Below are 17,309 nucleotides of genomic sequence, written 5' to 3' on the forward strand. Positions count from 1 at the left end.
CCGATTAATGTTTTTATTTTTTCTTATTTCGTTCACAAAACGCACAACTGCTTTGTGATGGCGCTGGCTGATGTTGCCTTCATAAATTTTGACTTGCAAGCAATCCAGTTATTTTTTCATCCAAGTTTGGAACATGCGAAACTAATTTAAAGATAGGAAATATCTGTTACCTCTGATAGGTCGATGCCGACGATTTTCTAAAGCCATGAAATGATCAACATGTTATAGAATTCAAATGACCATCGCCAACTTTAATTAAAAACTCTGAACTTCTCTATTTACTAAAATGTTTACACTCGCTGAGTTGCTGCTATTAATTTATCACCATGCGCACCTCTAAAAATCTCCAAAACTTCCAAAAAATTACACCCAAATTAAAAGTTACACGTTTTACTTACTTCGAGCACTGCGGCGACCGGAACGCAACCGGATAAGTGTAAACGCTCGCATTTAAATCCATTGGATGCAGATCCGTTCAAAACGGTCCGGTCAAACGGGACCGGTTAAAACGCATAGTGTAGTAATGTTTAAAAAAAATGTCCCAATGAAGTGTTAAGTATGAGGCATTGTTTGTGCCATAAATATATTTATAAAAATAATAATCCTAAAAAAGCTTTATAGGAAATTATTTCTTTTTAGAATGTGACCACTTTTAAGACCTGACGCCAATTTTATTTGTGTTTCTCAATTACAAAACAATAATAAGTAGGTATGCAAGGTATCGATTATAACTACAAAAATATGTCACATAACATATTGAGTAACATTAGGTATTCAATGGTAACATACAAGCAACCGTCAATACGAAGCATACGAAGCTTCTTTTAGACATTATAGCATATGTATTGTATTATGTACTATATAACATATGTTACCGTTAACAACCGATATTGTTTACCTAACACCCGTTTTAACAGTTTAACTAGCTTAGCTAAAACGCGAATTAACTGTTAGTTTTACTAGTAAAAACGCGATGCACCTGCAGTGTTCAGTAAATAGACGAATTTTGTTAAACTTTGTTTTGTATTTCGACTTTTGAGTTTTGACTGAACAGGTCGGTTTAAAATAGTTTCTCCCGAGGTTTCTCCCAACAGTCAATTTACAAAAACTAGTTTTAACCTCGGTTTTAACGGAAAAATAGAGTAAGATTAAGAAGCCGAATGTCGGCAAAGTTGACAAATAAACCTAACCTTTGAACTAATTTTATATTCAAAGACCTAACGTAGGTAATAATTTAGTATAACTGTGCGTTTTAGTAGGTAGTGTGCTGTTAGCTGTATATAAGTACGAGTACTTATAATTAATGGAGAATTGTAAAGAGACGTTCATCACTATTTCTTTTTTTTGAGAATTTAATTATTTTATTTTTGTTTAGTTATGTTAAGATTTTAAGTTTTTCTTGTGTTTCTTTCTTTTTCTTTTTTCTTATTACCTACACTAAATAATTGCGCGTTAACTATTAAATATGTATTGTCCTGTAATTGGAATGTCTGTTCTGTTGGGCAGGTTGGTCTATTATTATTATTATCACTAAATTAATAAATATAAAAGAGACGGAGAAAGTTTTCACATTGTGAAACTAGTATTTTCATGACGATCTCTTTAGATAAAATCGTTTTGACCGAAACGGTCAGTTAAAAAGAGAATTCACGTCTTAAAAGGTAAAATTAAAATGGGTTATTACTAATTTCTTTAAGAACCTTAAGTTATTTCGCGTTTTCACTGGTTAAAACTAGTGTTAACTAAAATCCAGTTTTGAAGGTAACATATACACTATCTTAGAACTACCTATACGCTATGTGTTCCAACGTACAATTTAGCTGCTAACACTATAAGCGCTCAAATTTAGCAGAAAACGTTTTCTTTACTTCACATTTTCATTGGGAATATAATCCCCACATTCAGGAAAATGATTTGGTGCCGGCAACATTTCGCTATGTTCTCCAACTTTAAAAACCAGGGCCATTCCTATTTCAATGTGAAATTCGATATGACAGTGAAATAGCCAGTATCCTGGATTAGAAGCCAAAAACCTCAGAATTGTGTATCCGCCATCAGGCACTGTAACCGTATCCTTTTTGGGAGGGCGCGTCATGTTCCGTTTTAAAAACCCACTTCCATCTAAAATTGTTATCTCTTCTTCGGTCACATTCCTTCCTATCCTTCCCATTCCAATCACTCTAAATGTGTGTCCATGTAAATGGAAAGGGTGATTTGCGTCGAAGGAAAACCCTCTGTCAATTAAAATAAGTTCTACCACGGAATTTAAAGGAACCTACCATGGAGAGTATTTTATTCCGCAATTGTAGGTATAGGTTCTTATATTTCGTACCTGAAGGACATGTGTGCATTCACAATAGCTCTCATTGCAGTGGACCGTATTCGATTTGTTGCAAAACAAAGAAGTATCCAGTTGATTTCTACCAGGTAGTAATGGAAAAGACGGTAGCTTTAGAGATATATGGTTAAGCTGAGGTGTTTGCAACTGTTGTTGGACATCAAGCACTGTGGCAATGATTCACGGTTTACAATAGAGCAATCTTGTGATCAAAACGTTATCATTGGTTTAAAATGTAGAAAACATTTTGAACATGCATCGTGTCGCTATAACTAAAAATTAAATTACCGTCTGCATATCCGTATAATCCCGACTTGTGGAAATGGGGATTATCAATTTTATAGAAATCGTAAGAAATAAAGAATTTGTAATCCGGCACATCCTTCAAACAGGGATCCCAATCGACATCCAGCGATTGTAATTCCACGATGCTTACCGAATTACGTTTTCCAGGCGCAGTATTTAGTGAATTGATTTCCTAAAGAAGTACCATGATGCAAAGTGTTAATTATTTAAAGAAAGAGATACCTACCAAACCATTCTTATGTGTATTATGATAATGTAACTCATTCTTGGGGTAGTCACTGTTAGACATCCCCTTATACTGTAGAACTGCAGCTTGGTGAGCGCTGGTAAATCGTTCGTCGCAGTCCATTAATCCTCTAAACCTCATCCAATATAATCCAGTTGGTTGATCTGCATTTAGTACAAAATCGAATCTTTCACCAGCGTAAGTGACGACCGATTCCGCTAGAAATATTATTTTCAACAAATTCATTACATTTTACCAAACAGTATACGTTAATGCTTTGTGATTTTACTTACCTGTTATCGGAACAAGATCATTTCCATCACTACTAATAATGGTTATTGTATGATTATCTAGAGATAATTCTATAGGGCAATTCATAAACTCTGCATTTATTACTCTGAAACGATATCTATACCCCTACGTTAATCAAAATGTGTAAATTAACGGTTGCACTGTACCTTGGATATTATATATACCTTTTTGACTACAAATCTTGCTGTGGGGGTAAATACAGTACTGTTTGATATGCTAAAGTTTTTAAACCGACCCATGCCGTTTACCAAAAGAGTGTCAGCTTTGTTATCGCCATTGCTGTGATGATGCAACAAAAACTTTTCGATCAAAATTTGTGGCTCCCAGTCCAATACAATCATCACATGGGATGATAGATCGTAGTCGTATTCCACATGGTGCGGATTATCTTCTGGGGGCGTTCTCACAATAAACGCACCAAATGCGCCGTCAGCTCTTTGAACTCCTAATTGTTATACTCATTACTTCCCGTACTATCGAACCATTTGCTTACCTGTGTGAGAATGCCAAAAGTGTGTGCCCGATTGTTCAGCTGTAAAACGATATCTGAACGTTGTACCTGGTTGAATTGGACATTGTGTGACAAACGGTACACCGTCCATATAGGGACTTGCTTTTTGGTGATAACCGTGCCAATGGATGCTGGTGCTTTCTCCCATTAGACGGTTTTCTACGTCTACTATTATTTCATCACCTAAACAAACCTGAAAATAGGATTCCTATAAATTCGTTTGTCGGTATAGGTGTCCATAGTCTAGTCATTGAAGGTGAAACACGGCGATACCGTATAATTTTGACAAATATTATTTTACAACAAAATGTCTATTTAGGTAGGTAACTTATCCTCTACTTCAAAGTTATCCTAATGTCAGGTTTTTTTTACTCTGGGGGTAGATGCCAACCCTTCTCGGGGGTGAATGTGAAATTGTCCACAAATAGATGTGGGATAATTCTAAGCAACTTTTGTTCAATATAAAGTTTTTTCTAAAAGCTTATACTTTTCAATCTATTCGCGCGTGAAAATGTCAATTTTTCAACCAAAAAGACACGTCTTCAGATGGTTTTTCGCACAACACAAAAATAAAGAATTCTATTCCCAAAGAGTGTTCAAATTGTAGACATCAATAATCGGTATATTCGAATTAATCAGTAAACAAAATCGAGAATGAAGCATTGGAATCAGCGGACGCAAGTCCATATAAACCTTTCCGATTTGAACTGACAGCTACCGGTCCCATTATAAGCAATATTGAGATTATTCACACACCACCCTATTGGTAGCAAGCCAATGGGGAAGTTGAAAATTTAAACCGATCAGTCTTAAAACGGCTGAAAATAAGCCATACCGCTGGAAAAAACTACAAAGCTGAACTGCAGGAATTTACTCTGATGTATAATACGACACCGCATATAGTATACCACAGGTAAATCTCTCTACGACACAAATATTAGAGACAAAATCCAAAACTGATTCCGACTTTTAGCAAGGACACTTATAAAGTTCAACAACGGTCCAGAATTGAGTTGGTTCTGGAGGGAGCAGAAAGTGTTATTCGACGACACGTCAGCCACGTCAAGAAAATCGGAGATACCGCTCTTCAGGTTCAGCGGCCTGACGCCGTATCACCTACCTTGGGCCCGGAGACATCCAACAAATCGGAACGTTTAAAGGATATGGAGGACGGTTCGACTAACACGGAAGGTAGCACGTCCCTCTTGCCATCTGAGACTCAGAAGGTAGTGAATCCACTCAGATTGGAAAGAAAGGGAGGAATGTGGAGACCCGCAGTGGATGTGGATCAGAACGAGTAGATAATATTAAGGGCCGACGAAGAAGAGTAGGCTTTTGTCATTATCAACGAGCTCCTAGCGAGTATATAATTTTGCGGTGTCTGTCCGTCCTTTAGCACGATATCTCGATAACGAATGGACCGATTACGATTAAATTTAGTAAATGGATTCTTTATCAAATTTGTAGACCGGAGTTCGGGAATTGGCAATGTAGCCCAAAAAATAAGGAAGGTCCTTTTGACATTTCCGTGAGTTATGAACCGAATTGCATGAAATTCAATATGCGTATAGCTTTAGCCATATGAAACGCAATTCCAAAAATTGAGCCTAATGGATTAACATTCACAGTGCCCTTTTCGCATTTATAAACCGAATTGCAAACTTTTTTATTTATGAAGGTATTTAAATAAAATTTGATACATATCCACTTGGAATAAAAGCAAATGTAGCGCTATTTTCCAAATTTGGTTTTGTGTAGCATGTGCAGTGCCAACTTTCTTATTTATGGAAGCAATAAAATGAAATTTCATACATATACACTTTAAATAAAATCAGAACTAACATCAGGTTTAAAATTTGGTTTTGCACATGCTATAGCCATACCTACCCAAGAGCTCGTTTTCTATATTTGTTTAGTTTATTATAATAATATATATTGAAAGACAAGTATTACAATAAAGCATTGTAACACGTGTTTTTTATATTATTTTTTTCTATTTTTGTGCTTTAATTTAATTAGAAAGTAATTATCAAAAACTACAGGGAAGTTTAGAATTAATATGTCGTAAGTTGGCAACACCTTTTACGTTGACAAATTTGAAGTTGCCAGCGTAGCGTATGATAAACAGGATTTATTTCAATTAAACAGAAGGATAAACACAACCAAGGTGGAATCCATCTAAAACACAACACTTGGCATTCCCAAGCAGCATCAAAGTTGCGGTAACTGAGATGAGAACTTTGAATAAGTAGATATTACGAAATTATCACTTTAAAAGCGACTTATTAGTTGCTATTACTTTTATTTAGAAAATTTTTGTAAATGCATAGTAATAATGACTACGATTTCGAACCTCATGGTTTCAGCACCTGTAGTTTTTGAAGCACCTGGAACGGAATTGTTACAAGGCAAAATTACTGAGTCACGTTAACTTTGAAGTTATATTTATTGGTCGCAATTACTTCGTTGCGCTACTTGTTTATCACTTTAAAGTTTAATCGCGGTGAAAGTAACTTCTACGCCTTTGCGACTTTAAAAATTCCACTAAAGTTATGGATCTATGTAGTAATATTTATGGGAAAATTAACTGCCCCGCTACTCTAGAAAACTACTGCATAGTAGGTTTTGCCATTTTTTTTCTAAATAAAAAATCTTAAAATATGCATTTTGAGAGGGCGCGTTGTTAATTTTCGATCTATCATCATCACATTTGACAGAAATTTTTTAATCGTTTTAGTTTCTTGAGTCTGGTAAGGAACAAAATCGGATTATTGATTCCATATTTATAGTTATATTAATAATTCGTATAATAATAATAATGGTAGGTACGTCATTTTTCGATGTCACAGTTGAAGAATGATGGAAGATGCTCATAAAATGCCATTTTAATTCATTAGACAAAGACGCCATGTAAAGAAACTAATGAATCCAACAAGAGAACGGTAACCGCGTTCCTACATCCCCGCCACGTTGCCGGAACGTGAGCGCGTGGTAGTGGTGTAAGTCGCTAGGTAGTCCCCGTTACGTATTTATTACCATTAAAATGTTCCCCATTTTGATCGTAGGGACGTAATAGGAATGTAGTAATTACGTTCCTATCAGTAGTAACCACAACTTTCATGTTCCCAACAAAAGTCATCGAAACGTAACGGCGACTAAAAATGCTGCTTGGGTTGGAAACAAATGCATGGATGTGCAAACTTTTGGTTTATTGTGGGTTTAATTCACAGAACAGGGGTAGTTTGATTTCTAAAATCAATTCATAACGTCTATGTACGCCCTCTGCAAGACGGCAAGCCTTATAGGTTAAGTAGCTATATAATACCTTCCCTAGATAACCTCTAAAATTACCCACTATAAATCACAGTTATATTACTTTTATTTTAACTTATCTACACATGACAGGAATATCTACAAATCTTTCAAGATAACACTGCTTAATTTCACAATGGAATACACCGATCTATCGAACATAGCATTGATTACGTAAGTATTAAGGGGTCACGACACTGAACGCGGTCTGCCCGCCGCGGGCAATCGCTTGCGATCAGCCGCGCAGTCTGGTATGTCACACAGGATGCGGTCCACGTCGCGATTCGTAACAAAATTTAATGAGTATAGTCTCGTTCGTTGCTTAGTAGCATTAATGAATGTCAAAATTCTTCCTCCGACGAGGAATTATTGTTGATCGCAGCTACCGTGATAGTTAACCGCGAAGGAGCTGCTGGGTGAACAAGATTAATCAACAACGAAGACAGCTCGGCGATTGTAGCTTGCAGACAGACTAAACACTTTCACTGCCTGAGTGTACCACTCTGATATCTCGCTTCTGATTGGAGCCCGCGCGCGACAGACCGCCAGAAACTGTTGGCGAGGCGATCTAAATCTGCCCGCGCGACGGATCGCGAGGTGACAAGCGGTCTACCGCGTCCTATGTGACATGTTTCATAAGAAAAGCATTAAACAATTCAACGCGGCGGACCGCCAGCGGTTGCCCGTGCGGCAGACCGCGTTCAATGTGACGAGCCTTTTAAGGAACACACATTTTTTTATAGTAAGAATTTCATAATGCAGTTAACCCGTTTTCAGCGGGGAGGTAGCGGTGAAAGTTGAGCTAGATGTCCATAATGTAATCCGTGCATTCTATGTTATATTAGCTAATCGGTGGTTTGCTGTACTAGCAAGTAGAGAGATAATGCAAATGTGAAACTGCAGGGCCGTTGCTGAGTATATGAATTTCTTGTAAATTAAAACGGTACAGTTGTGCGTAAATAGACCTTTCTGCTAGTGAAGGTACTTGATATTGAAAAGCGTGGCTGTTTGAAGTAGTCTAGTAGCAGAAAAGCACAAAAACCAAGTTGCGAATCCAGCAGTGAATCGGAATCTGGCAACAAAAATATAACGTGCAATTTTTTCTTGAGTATTTATTACATCTATTGCAAGAAAACTGTAGATTTGGAATGTATTAAGTTCTTGGCGTACCAAAAATCAATGAATACACATAAATTAAAAATGTTACGCAATTTGATTTGACTGATGATTTGACGTTGACGAACTGCCAACTTAGAGATGAAAAGTTACCAAAGACAATGTTACAATGAAAGTCTTTGTAACTCTGTTTTTGCCGAAAACAGTTGTACCAAATTCTCATTGTAACACCGAAATAGAAAAAACTGTTTATGAGAGTACTGTAATGCATTATTTTTCTACAGCCCAAAATTAGGTAGCGAAGTCTACATTCATTTTATAAAGTACTAAGTTTTCCCTTATTACCCTTACCTTTGAATATAAAATATATAAAAAGCCCTCACCTAACCGTTAATTTTTTTTGCCAAAGTAATTTTTAATTAGTGTACCTATTGGAAATACTATACTCAGTAAAATATCAACAATGGTTTTTTTGCACTCCTTCGTTCTAAATCGCGTTTTCGCAATAAAACACGAACGTCGGGAACGTCAATTTTACAACTGACTATCTACTTTCGCGCCCTAGTGCCTAAAAATTCAACGAAATTATCTATTTAGTGCGGATCATAAACTAATAAGTAGTATGATGGAAGAGTAAACTGAGAAAATATAAATACATTTTTTGTACTCATTGAATGGAAAGATAATGTTTCCAAGCATCCTCGATGCACGGGAAAACGACTTTCCCGCATCGCGGTGTTTTTTTAGTTTCCGCTGGAGAGAAGGGGTTATGCGCGTTCTTCGGTTGGTAGTACTTATTGAAGTCAACGAACGTCATGTCATGGTTAACTGTCATCTGCTGTAAAATCAATTAAACCGTTGGTTGAGGGTATTTAGTGCGATTAATCGGAAACAGACGTACACTAAGTTTTACGTAAATATATAAACAAGAACTTATAACGCAATCAAATTATTTTTCAGAATTGGAACTCAAGAAAAAGTAAAATTTATTGTTAAAACGTCTTAAAATGTGACCAGTGATATTCTGCAACTATTCGCATATGCAGTTTAAGAAAGCACATATTAACACACACAAAGCTTCCAAGGATTTTAAATGTAACGAGTGTATTTACGCAACTCAAGATATTCAGTGCAAACGATGCAATGCCGTGACCAGTAGTAGCACTCATTGCAAAGGCAAAATATGTATAACCAAAGATGTGGAAGTTTTAAATGTGACCAGTGCATTATTAAAAGTGGGTAGTTACAAAATTATGTTACCAACCAAACATATGATTGTGTTACCAACTCATGATTAAAAAAAGCTAATTTACAAAACTTTATTAATTTTGACCTTTTTTACGCAATTCGTTACAAAAAATATTGTACCTAACTCTTTCGGAAAGAATTTTCCCGCATTCGCACTAAATGCAGCACTCCCTACGGTCGTGCTGCAAACAAAGTGCTCATGCGGGAAAATTAACTTACCGAACTTGTTAGGTAAATAACTATTACATCATTCCCTGTAGTACAAGGGCAAAAATAAGCTTAAACCAGAAGTTTTGAACAATAAATTGACATTTGAAATTTCTAGATTTCTACTTTATCGGCAAAGAGGACTTGATTTTTTTCAAAAGAATTATAATGTCGCAAAAATCTCGCGAAAAGGATTTGAATTTATATAAATTCGATTTAACTAATCCGTGCAAAAAATAGAATACATGTTACATGCGTGAACACTGTGAACAGTATTTGCTTGATTCGCGCGACATGCGTCGCTCGTACTCGCGCCGCCAAACTTCGCACTCATCTGCATAATAACTGTTTCCGCACTAATAATGTAAATAACTATTTCGGAGTGTGTATTACAGCTTTCAAAATACATTAGATGTTCATGTTAATCATGTTTAACCAGAAATTTGTAAATTAAGATGGACAAAAATGATCTTTGAAGAAAAACAATTTAAAAATTCATTTTCAAATCATTAATACGTACCTTTTGAAATATAATATATGAAATTACAACTATTTGCACTAGTAGATATCGAGCATAATGAACCACCTCGATTTAAATTATTTATGAGGGTATAAAGTTATCTTCGACAATAAGGTCTTCATTGTGCATCAAGGAATATTTTGCAATACTTATACGCATTTTAGCGATGTGACATGTGACTACAATAACCTGCTAAAGAAGGAATCAGACATTTCGCCTTTTAATTCCTCTATTTCGGTGTCTTCAATGAAAATAGTGCTGAATAGGTATATCTTCAATTTCTTTACAATGATCCTCACTACTGTCCGGTTCGTTAAAATCAGGCGATTCGTGGGTTGATTCATAAAATTTCTCAATGTTCAAATTTACGTCATAATGGACAAAATTTACATCACTTTAGTGATTGAGTCACGCCTAACAGTACTCAACAGCGCAAGCTCAGTATACGCCGGCATATAAGGCGTGACGTCACAGCCCCCTCAGTAGGTACTTCGTCTTTGTATTTTAGATGTTGTTTACATACGTAACACAACTACACACAACAAGGGATGAAATCAAATAATAGTATATTAAGATACAAGTGTATAATCAAGTCTTTAAAGCACGCGCAACGAGTTTAAGGGCACGACGCAAAGCGGAGTGCCTTTAACGTTGCAAGTGCTTTAAAGACCAATTATACACGTGTATCTTATAGTATTTTTTATTATACCTGCAGTATAATTTAAAAATAGGAAATACAATGAAGTCATATTGACGTTATACTCAAATATACATGTCTAATTAAGTGGGCTGGGTGTTCGTAATTTCACGATTGCCATGGAAATGTCACTTGACGTTTGCTTATAAAAATCATCGTCTTTGTTAATTAAACAATTTCTGTTGAAAAAGATAATACACCGTCCATTAAATCGGTTTTTGTAAAATCTAAACAAACGTTGGTAGGTGTAAAATCCAACTCCAGTAAAGCCTATTATAAAGAATATGAAAAGTTGTTTCCATGGATGAATAGGAAGTTACTTACGAATACAGTCTTAAATGCATCCATAATGCTGGCATATATGAAGGAAATGTCAAAGGTATTTAAATCTTCTATATTTTGGTGCATTCATTCAAAACTTTAAAGCAATGCTGCGATTAAAAAGTGGAACAGATTTGGAAGCATACCCTAAATTACGCGCGTTTGTGAAAGCTTCAACCAAAGGATAGGTACAAAAGCCAAAGAAATGTTCTGCATTTACAGAAAGCGACCTAAGAGGATTTTTTATTTCATCCAGATGACAGTTTCAAAAGTCATACTTGAAGTATCGTTACTTAGCAACTTTAAAGCACGTGTGTTTTAAAGGCCCTTTTTCGCACGCATTTGAGTGTTTAAATAGTATATTGCATAATAAGTGTGCTAAGAAGCCTATTTCGCACGAGTGTTGTAATAAAATCGAGTGCGTAATAGGCATTAGCACTCGAATTATGTACTATACTTTTTCTACGACTTGAATATAATTGATAAAAGATTGATAGATTACGATTGATTTGGTTCTAAATATTCGAACTTCGAACTAAAAATTAGAACTGTCAAGTGTCAAATGTCATGGTCTATTTAAAAGGAATACAAAATACAACGTAACCTCACTTATATTCCATGAATGCACGCCAGCGAGCAAGAATTTTATAAATACTTTTTACTTAGATTGGAAGTGTATTGCAGGGTTTTTACATCCCTATTCCTTACTGCAATGTGAGTTTCATTTTAGCACCATAGATGCAATAGCCAATAGGATACAAGATACAAGTGTTGAAGTTGAAGATTACTACCTAACTAGCTCAGGTGGTGTTTGTGCTCTTTTTCATTACAGTTTTGAACGATTTCTATTGTAGTTGCCAATGTATTAGGTACCTAACTATCGATAATACTAAGGCCTTCAAAACGCTGCGTCTTTTAACGAGTTTTCCCGGGAAGGAAGCATCGGACTACCCAGTATTCTAAAGTGCATTATTCCGTGTTCCATGCAAGTCGTAATTGGCACCATCCATTAATTCTTCGAGTACTTATTGTAGTTTTCTAAAATACAAAATAGTAGCAACAGAGTTTGCTTAATTAACTGAACGCAGCTTCAAACCATTCTTGAGTAGCCCATTACGATTATGAAAAATAATTGGGCACGGCTAATAAATTACGTACAGGCTCCATTCTCCATTCTCATACAAATGGCAATGTTTAAACAAATTATGAGTAATTCTGTTCAAAGAAGTTTACAAAATGTGAAACATAACCTACAACAACAATATCTGACGTTACTTCATTCATTAGGCAGGGCTGACAACCTACTAAATTAACATTTCGCGTTTGACCTTTAACCTGTTACGTAATATATATATATTAAGTAACAGTTCTAATTTTCATTATGCAACCGTATGATATAATGAACGATTTAGACGTGCAGTACAGGGTGACATTTTGGGTATGTTTACGACATAGGAGTAGAAAAACGGAGATTGTGATTCAGGTATAATAAAAATAATCTTGTAGTATACATTACCATTATCAAATGAACTTCAAGTTGTTTTATTTGATCATTCGATAAGTCATACCTACAACCTACCTCTATACTGGGTCCAGGCATTTGTCGATTAACCACTAACACAGGTCGCTTATTTCCATCTCCAGGTATGCAGTGAATTCTTAAACAGTCTTCAGGATTGTAAGGACAATTAAAACACGCTTTGCTTAACGTTTGGTACCACTCTAATTTAAATTTGTATCTGCACACCATTGGTGTTCCGTCCTTTGTGCAAGTTCTGAAGCATGGATGTGCGTTCCTGTTGAAACGCTCCCCGGCAAACAACTCCTTCGAGATATTGCCATCTGCTAAAACGTATCAGTTACTACTTTCACTCAATTATTTAACTTTTATTTTTTCCGTGGCAAATTGACTCGACGCATTTCTAAGCAAAACATTTGACGAAAACGTCCAAATTTAATCGGCTATATTTTTATGCACTTGGGATATTAATACCTTAGAGAAGGAAAGAGTGGGATATTACTGTTGAGAAATATTTACGACACCATACTGCTAACTTAATACAGTACACTAATGCAACTTCTATGTCAAAATTCCCTATTTTAATTATTTAGAATAAAAGTTACTAACGTCTTTTTGATAAAAATTTCAAAACTTCTCAATAGAAAAAATGGGTAGTATAAGAAACTTGTTTCATACGACGCCCCATCGCACTGATCGTTCATTAGAAAACTCGCCGTCGAAATCGTGCGATAAAAACCATGGTGACCAGGGGATTTTTACCGGCTATTATAAATATATAACTCTTTTTGACAAATTGGGAGTGGGTATGGCATTGTACAAAATAAATAGTTATTTATTGTACAAGACGATACAGGGATATTTTAACCATTGAGTGAATTAACTTTGACGGGAAGGTTGGTTAGTTTCCCTTTATCGTCGTGTATAATACAAAACTTTATTTTATAGCAGAAGCAAAGAATACTTAATAATACTCTTTGGCAGAAGCCATATAAATCATTGTAATATGCTTCTGATAATTCTGAATTTAATTTAGAGACGTCAAAAATAGCAAGCTTAGGTTCTGCCGTCGCGTCGCGATCGTTTCCATAAAAACAGAATTGACATATGTTCTGAACGTCATTTAAACGTGCATTTGAAATAAGAATGCATCAGAATTCACAGTAATCTGTTTCACTTTATCTACCCTTACGGTTAAAGTGATCACTTTATCTATCCTTACGGTTAAACAACGGCTTAGCCTACTCATTCAAACCTATTAAAATGTCTATTATAAAATAAAATTATTCTATTCTTATCGAACTTACCCGTTACCATGAAAGTATACGTTTTTGCGGTCCATAGCAGCAATAATGTCAGACGGAACATATTAGAAACCTGCAAAACATTTGTTTTGTAACTATAGAACCTGCGATTTAGTTAAGTCTGTCAAATGGCAGTGATGTCTTAATTCTTGAATAGATACCCTAAAGGCCTGTTTAGAGTTTGCAAGTTTGAACATTTTTTACATGTAATTACTTCAAAGTAGAAATTTAAATGTAATATTTCGTACTCGTAATTTCTTTTCGTTGTCGTTGTATTTGTGGCCCTAAAGTTTTAAGTTAAATATTATAATAGACTGAGTAATTAAGAGAACAAAAATGTTTCCCATAAACTCTGTAATACACAGTTCTGTATCATGTTTATTTGTCAAAGTTAGTACAATGAACCTTAAGCCGGGCTCAGACGACTCGTGTACTTGGCGAATAATCGTTACTTTCGTATACTTGGCATGTCGTGTGAGTGGGTTACTTGTACAATTAATTGTCACTCGTTAGTTTTCCATTTCTTGTCGGTAAAATTGGTCCGAGTCAAAGGGATCACGATTATTCGCACACTTGCCAAGTACATACGTATCTATACTTGTAGAGGCGCTCAAACGGAATGCACAAATAATTTGCCTTTAGTGCGATTATTAATTTAGTTTTTAGTTAAAGACGGAAGCGTACAGACGTTTTTTTTTGTTTTTTTTTGTTTTTTTTTCTTTTTTTATTGAAATGGAGTGGACAAATGAGATTGTGTTGGAATTTCTTGTTTTTTATGAAAATGAGCCGGTCATTTGGATGGCTAAACACAAAGACCATGACAATCGAAATGCAGTTAATGATGCCTGGAAAAGGATACAAGTGTTACAAATTTTCGCCCCAAATATTCGCCCTCGCGTACTTGTACAATGTACACGTCGTGTGAGTGCCCTGCTTGCCATCGCAACTCGCCAAGCTCGTATACTTCCCAAGTACGCAAATAATTGTGTATTCGCCAAGTACACGAGTCGTCTGAGCCCGGCTTTATATCATATCGTAAACGGAAAAAAAATGCACTTTTTAAAAATGTCACAGCCAGCTATGATTGCCATTTAAAAAAATGGAAGTTTGAGTCATAACTCGAAAATTATAAAAGAAGAATGAAAATTAATGAATGTGCCTTATTAAGTGGAACAAAATCTACAATTTTTTCTACAATTCATTTTCTTAAATATTCTCTTGTAGAGCTTTGTATCACTTGTGCTTCAACGGTTTGTAGTGCATTTGGGGGTACAAAATTTCCAAAATTCATACAATTTCGTTCCAGTGTTCGAATGAATGTACGCCAAGCACGCGTGCCGCGATTCTGTCCATAAATAACAATTAAATCCCAAAATAGGTGAAACCACTGCGAGTCATTTTTCGATTTTTGAAAAACTTACGTAACCTATAACAGTAGGTGACGGATTATAATGTCACTAGATTTGTTTAAAATTCGATTGTTATAAAATCATGGCCGATTACTAAAAAGAAAATCCGAAAAAAATAGTGTCAATTCAATAAAATGGGAATAAGTCAGAAACTGTTAAAGATAGCTATAGGAACATGTATTATTAAAATATGTCCATTTCGATTCTTTATCTCATGCAATAGTAAGAAAATGTTCATTCCATAAAAAAAACTGAGTTTTTAGTCTTTGAAGTTTCATAAATTTGGATCTCCATAGGGGCGGTCGTACGCAACTTAACTTTTTTTAAGTGCACTAAAAGAAAGCCCTATTCATTCTCTCTGCACTGATAAAAATAGCTTGCCATCGCTATACAATCGTTTTCAAGTAATCAATTATCAAGGTACCATCTGCATCCGCCATTAATTTTCTTAAAGTCAAAATAACTTAAAAACCATAAATGGCATTTATCGACATGTGGATATCAAAAGAACTGAAATTTCACGTAGAATCCAAAAATCCAATAAAAAATAGGGGTTGCTATTTAAAATAACGAAGTTACTATCTACTTCCGATGTTTGCAGAAGTGCGGTTATTTTGAAAATATTTTATATCGATTCGGCCTTCACAATAACTCCTAAGTACAAATTTTCAAAAAGCTACCTATTTTACTTTCCCAGAAACGTTTAACTAAAGCTCCCAAAAAACACCCTGTATGTGGTAACTGGTAATTAATAATTACACTGGGTTTAATTGCCTAAGTTCATGGAACGCATTTTAATAATTTGTACCCCATCTACAGTTTAAACTTGTGAATAAAACCATTATAAGCTCTTAACTATTGTCTAGGAGACCCTTTCAAACCCTTATTGATATGGAGTTTACTTTTCCTGTTTGCGCGCTTTTCAAAAGGAAATTGCGTTGCGGTTCTTTGAAATTTTCCGCTATATGCACTTTCCTTTACTGCACGCACATCTAAAACGGACTTTATTTATCTTACCTACCTCTTTGTGCGGACAAGAGGGAGTGTAAGATAGGTGTATACATTTGATTGTACCTAATCATTTTAGGTCTACATTTCGAGTATACTATCGTATATGAAGACTTAAACAGATATAAAGAAAACAATTCTCTTACATGTATTTTTGTATAATCACATCACCTAAGGAAGCTTCTATAATATGAAATTTCAGTAGGTAAACAACATTGATAAATAAACATTAATAATTCCATTATTGTTTGAGAGTACTGGAGTGGGGAAAGAATAAATTAATCATAACGGAAGTGCACTATAGGTTTCTAACCTTATAGGCCACTATAATCGAAGTACCTTCTTCAGTAGAATACATTTTTAGTACTACCGCATTGATAATGAGTATCACCAAAATTAGTCGTCTCAGATCATACCAAACAAGAGTAAGATATACTCTTTCTTTACTTACTGTAATTAGAGATACTCACCAATGAAATGAATAATTTTTGCCACAAATACAGCAAAAATCTTGCTGACTTAGTTTATTTGAAGTTCTGCAGTGTAATTGTCAACGATTTATGAATAATGCTTTTCATTCTACTATTATTTAGTATGTAAACTAGATAATTGTACGTAAATCTGTTTCCGTATCGATACGCGCACGGAAAATGCATCAAATTTGTTTCTTCAATATCGAGTCATTTCGACGTTTACATACCGAAATCAAGTTTAACAAGTATAAATTGTGCACAACTCTTGTGCAGATAGAGCGCATTTTTTTAAACCGAAATAGCTTGGTACACTGAGAAAAATCAGGTTGTTATACCAAGCATTATATGACTGTTAAGAAGAAATACTTCAATCAAACGACAAAGAGTTCACGCAATAAATAATCCGATGTTTAATCAATAACTTTTATTACTTGAGGAGAGTTCCTTGATTCAATGTTAAAAACTTGTTCAATTAGAGGTAA

At 35.1% G+C, this 17,309-nt stretch overlaps 1 protein-coding gene across 3 annotated transcripts; it reads right to left on the bottom strand.

Moving 5' to 3' along the window:
- Window positions 1-664: 664 nt before the first annotated feature.
- LOC116163365 (laccase-15-like) lies at window positions 665-16,925 on the bottom strand. Of its 3 annotated transcripts, XM_031477253.1 has the most exons (10): window positions 16,825-16,925; window positions 13,941-14,010; window positions 12,694-12,959; window positions 3,676-3,886; window positions 3,347-3,627; window positions 3,164-3,287; window positions 2,871-3,088; window positions 2,627-2,816; window positions 2,333-2,505; window positions 665-2,275 (listed from the first exon to the last, which is right to left on the bottom strand). In XM_031477253.1, exons 2-10 carry the CDS (start codon window positions 13,999-14,001, stop codon window positions 1,865-1,867), a joined length of 1,935 nt encoding a protein of 644 aa, XP_031333113.1. In that variant the 5' UTR covers window positions 14,002-14,010; window positions 16,825-16,925; the 3' UTR covers window positions 665-1,864. The 3 variants fall into 3 exon arrangements, with proteins under 3 accessions (XP_031333113.1, XP_031333114.1, XP_031333115.1); XM_031477254.1 differs by lacking the exon at window positions 12,694-12,959; XM_031477255.1 differs by lacking the exons at window positions 12,694-12,959; window positions 16,825-16,925 and adding an exon at window positions 16,501-16,556.
- Between the last annotated feature and the right edge of the window lie 384 nt (window positions 16,926-17,309).

Source organism: Photinus pyralis, unplaced genomic scaffold (assembly GCF_008802855.1).
Source record: "Photinus pyralis isolate 1611_PpyrPB1 unplaced genomic scaffold, Ppyr1.3 Ppyr1.4_LG2, whole genome shotgun sequence".
Taxonomy (NCBI): domain Eukaryota; kingdom Metazoa; phylum Arthropoda; class Insecta; order Coleoptera; family Lampyridae; genus Photinus; species Photinus pyralis.

Bases quoted from the DNA above. Each gene is read 5' to 3' on its own strand.
- LOC116163365 (XM_031477253.1), bottom strand. From the start codon at position 14,001: ATGTTCCGTCTGACATTATTGCTGCTATGGACCGCAAAAACGTATACT. The intron at 12,960-13,940 runs GTAAGTTCGATA...GATACGTTTTAG, and splicing joins GTATACTTTCATGGTAACGG to CAGATGGCAATATCTCGAAG. The intron at 2,506-2,626 runs GTAATTTAATTT...TCATTGCCACAG, and splicing joins ATTATACGGATATGCAGACG to TGCTTGATGTCCAACAACAG.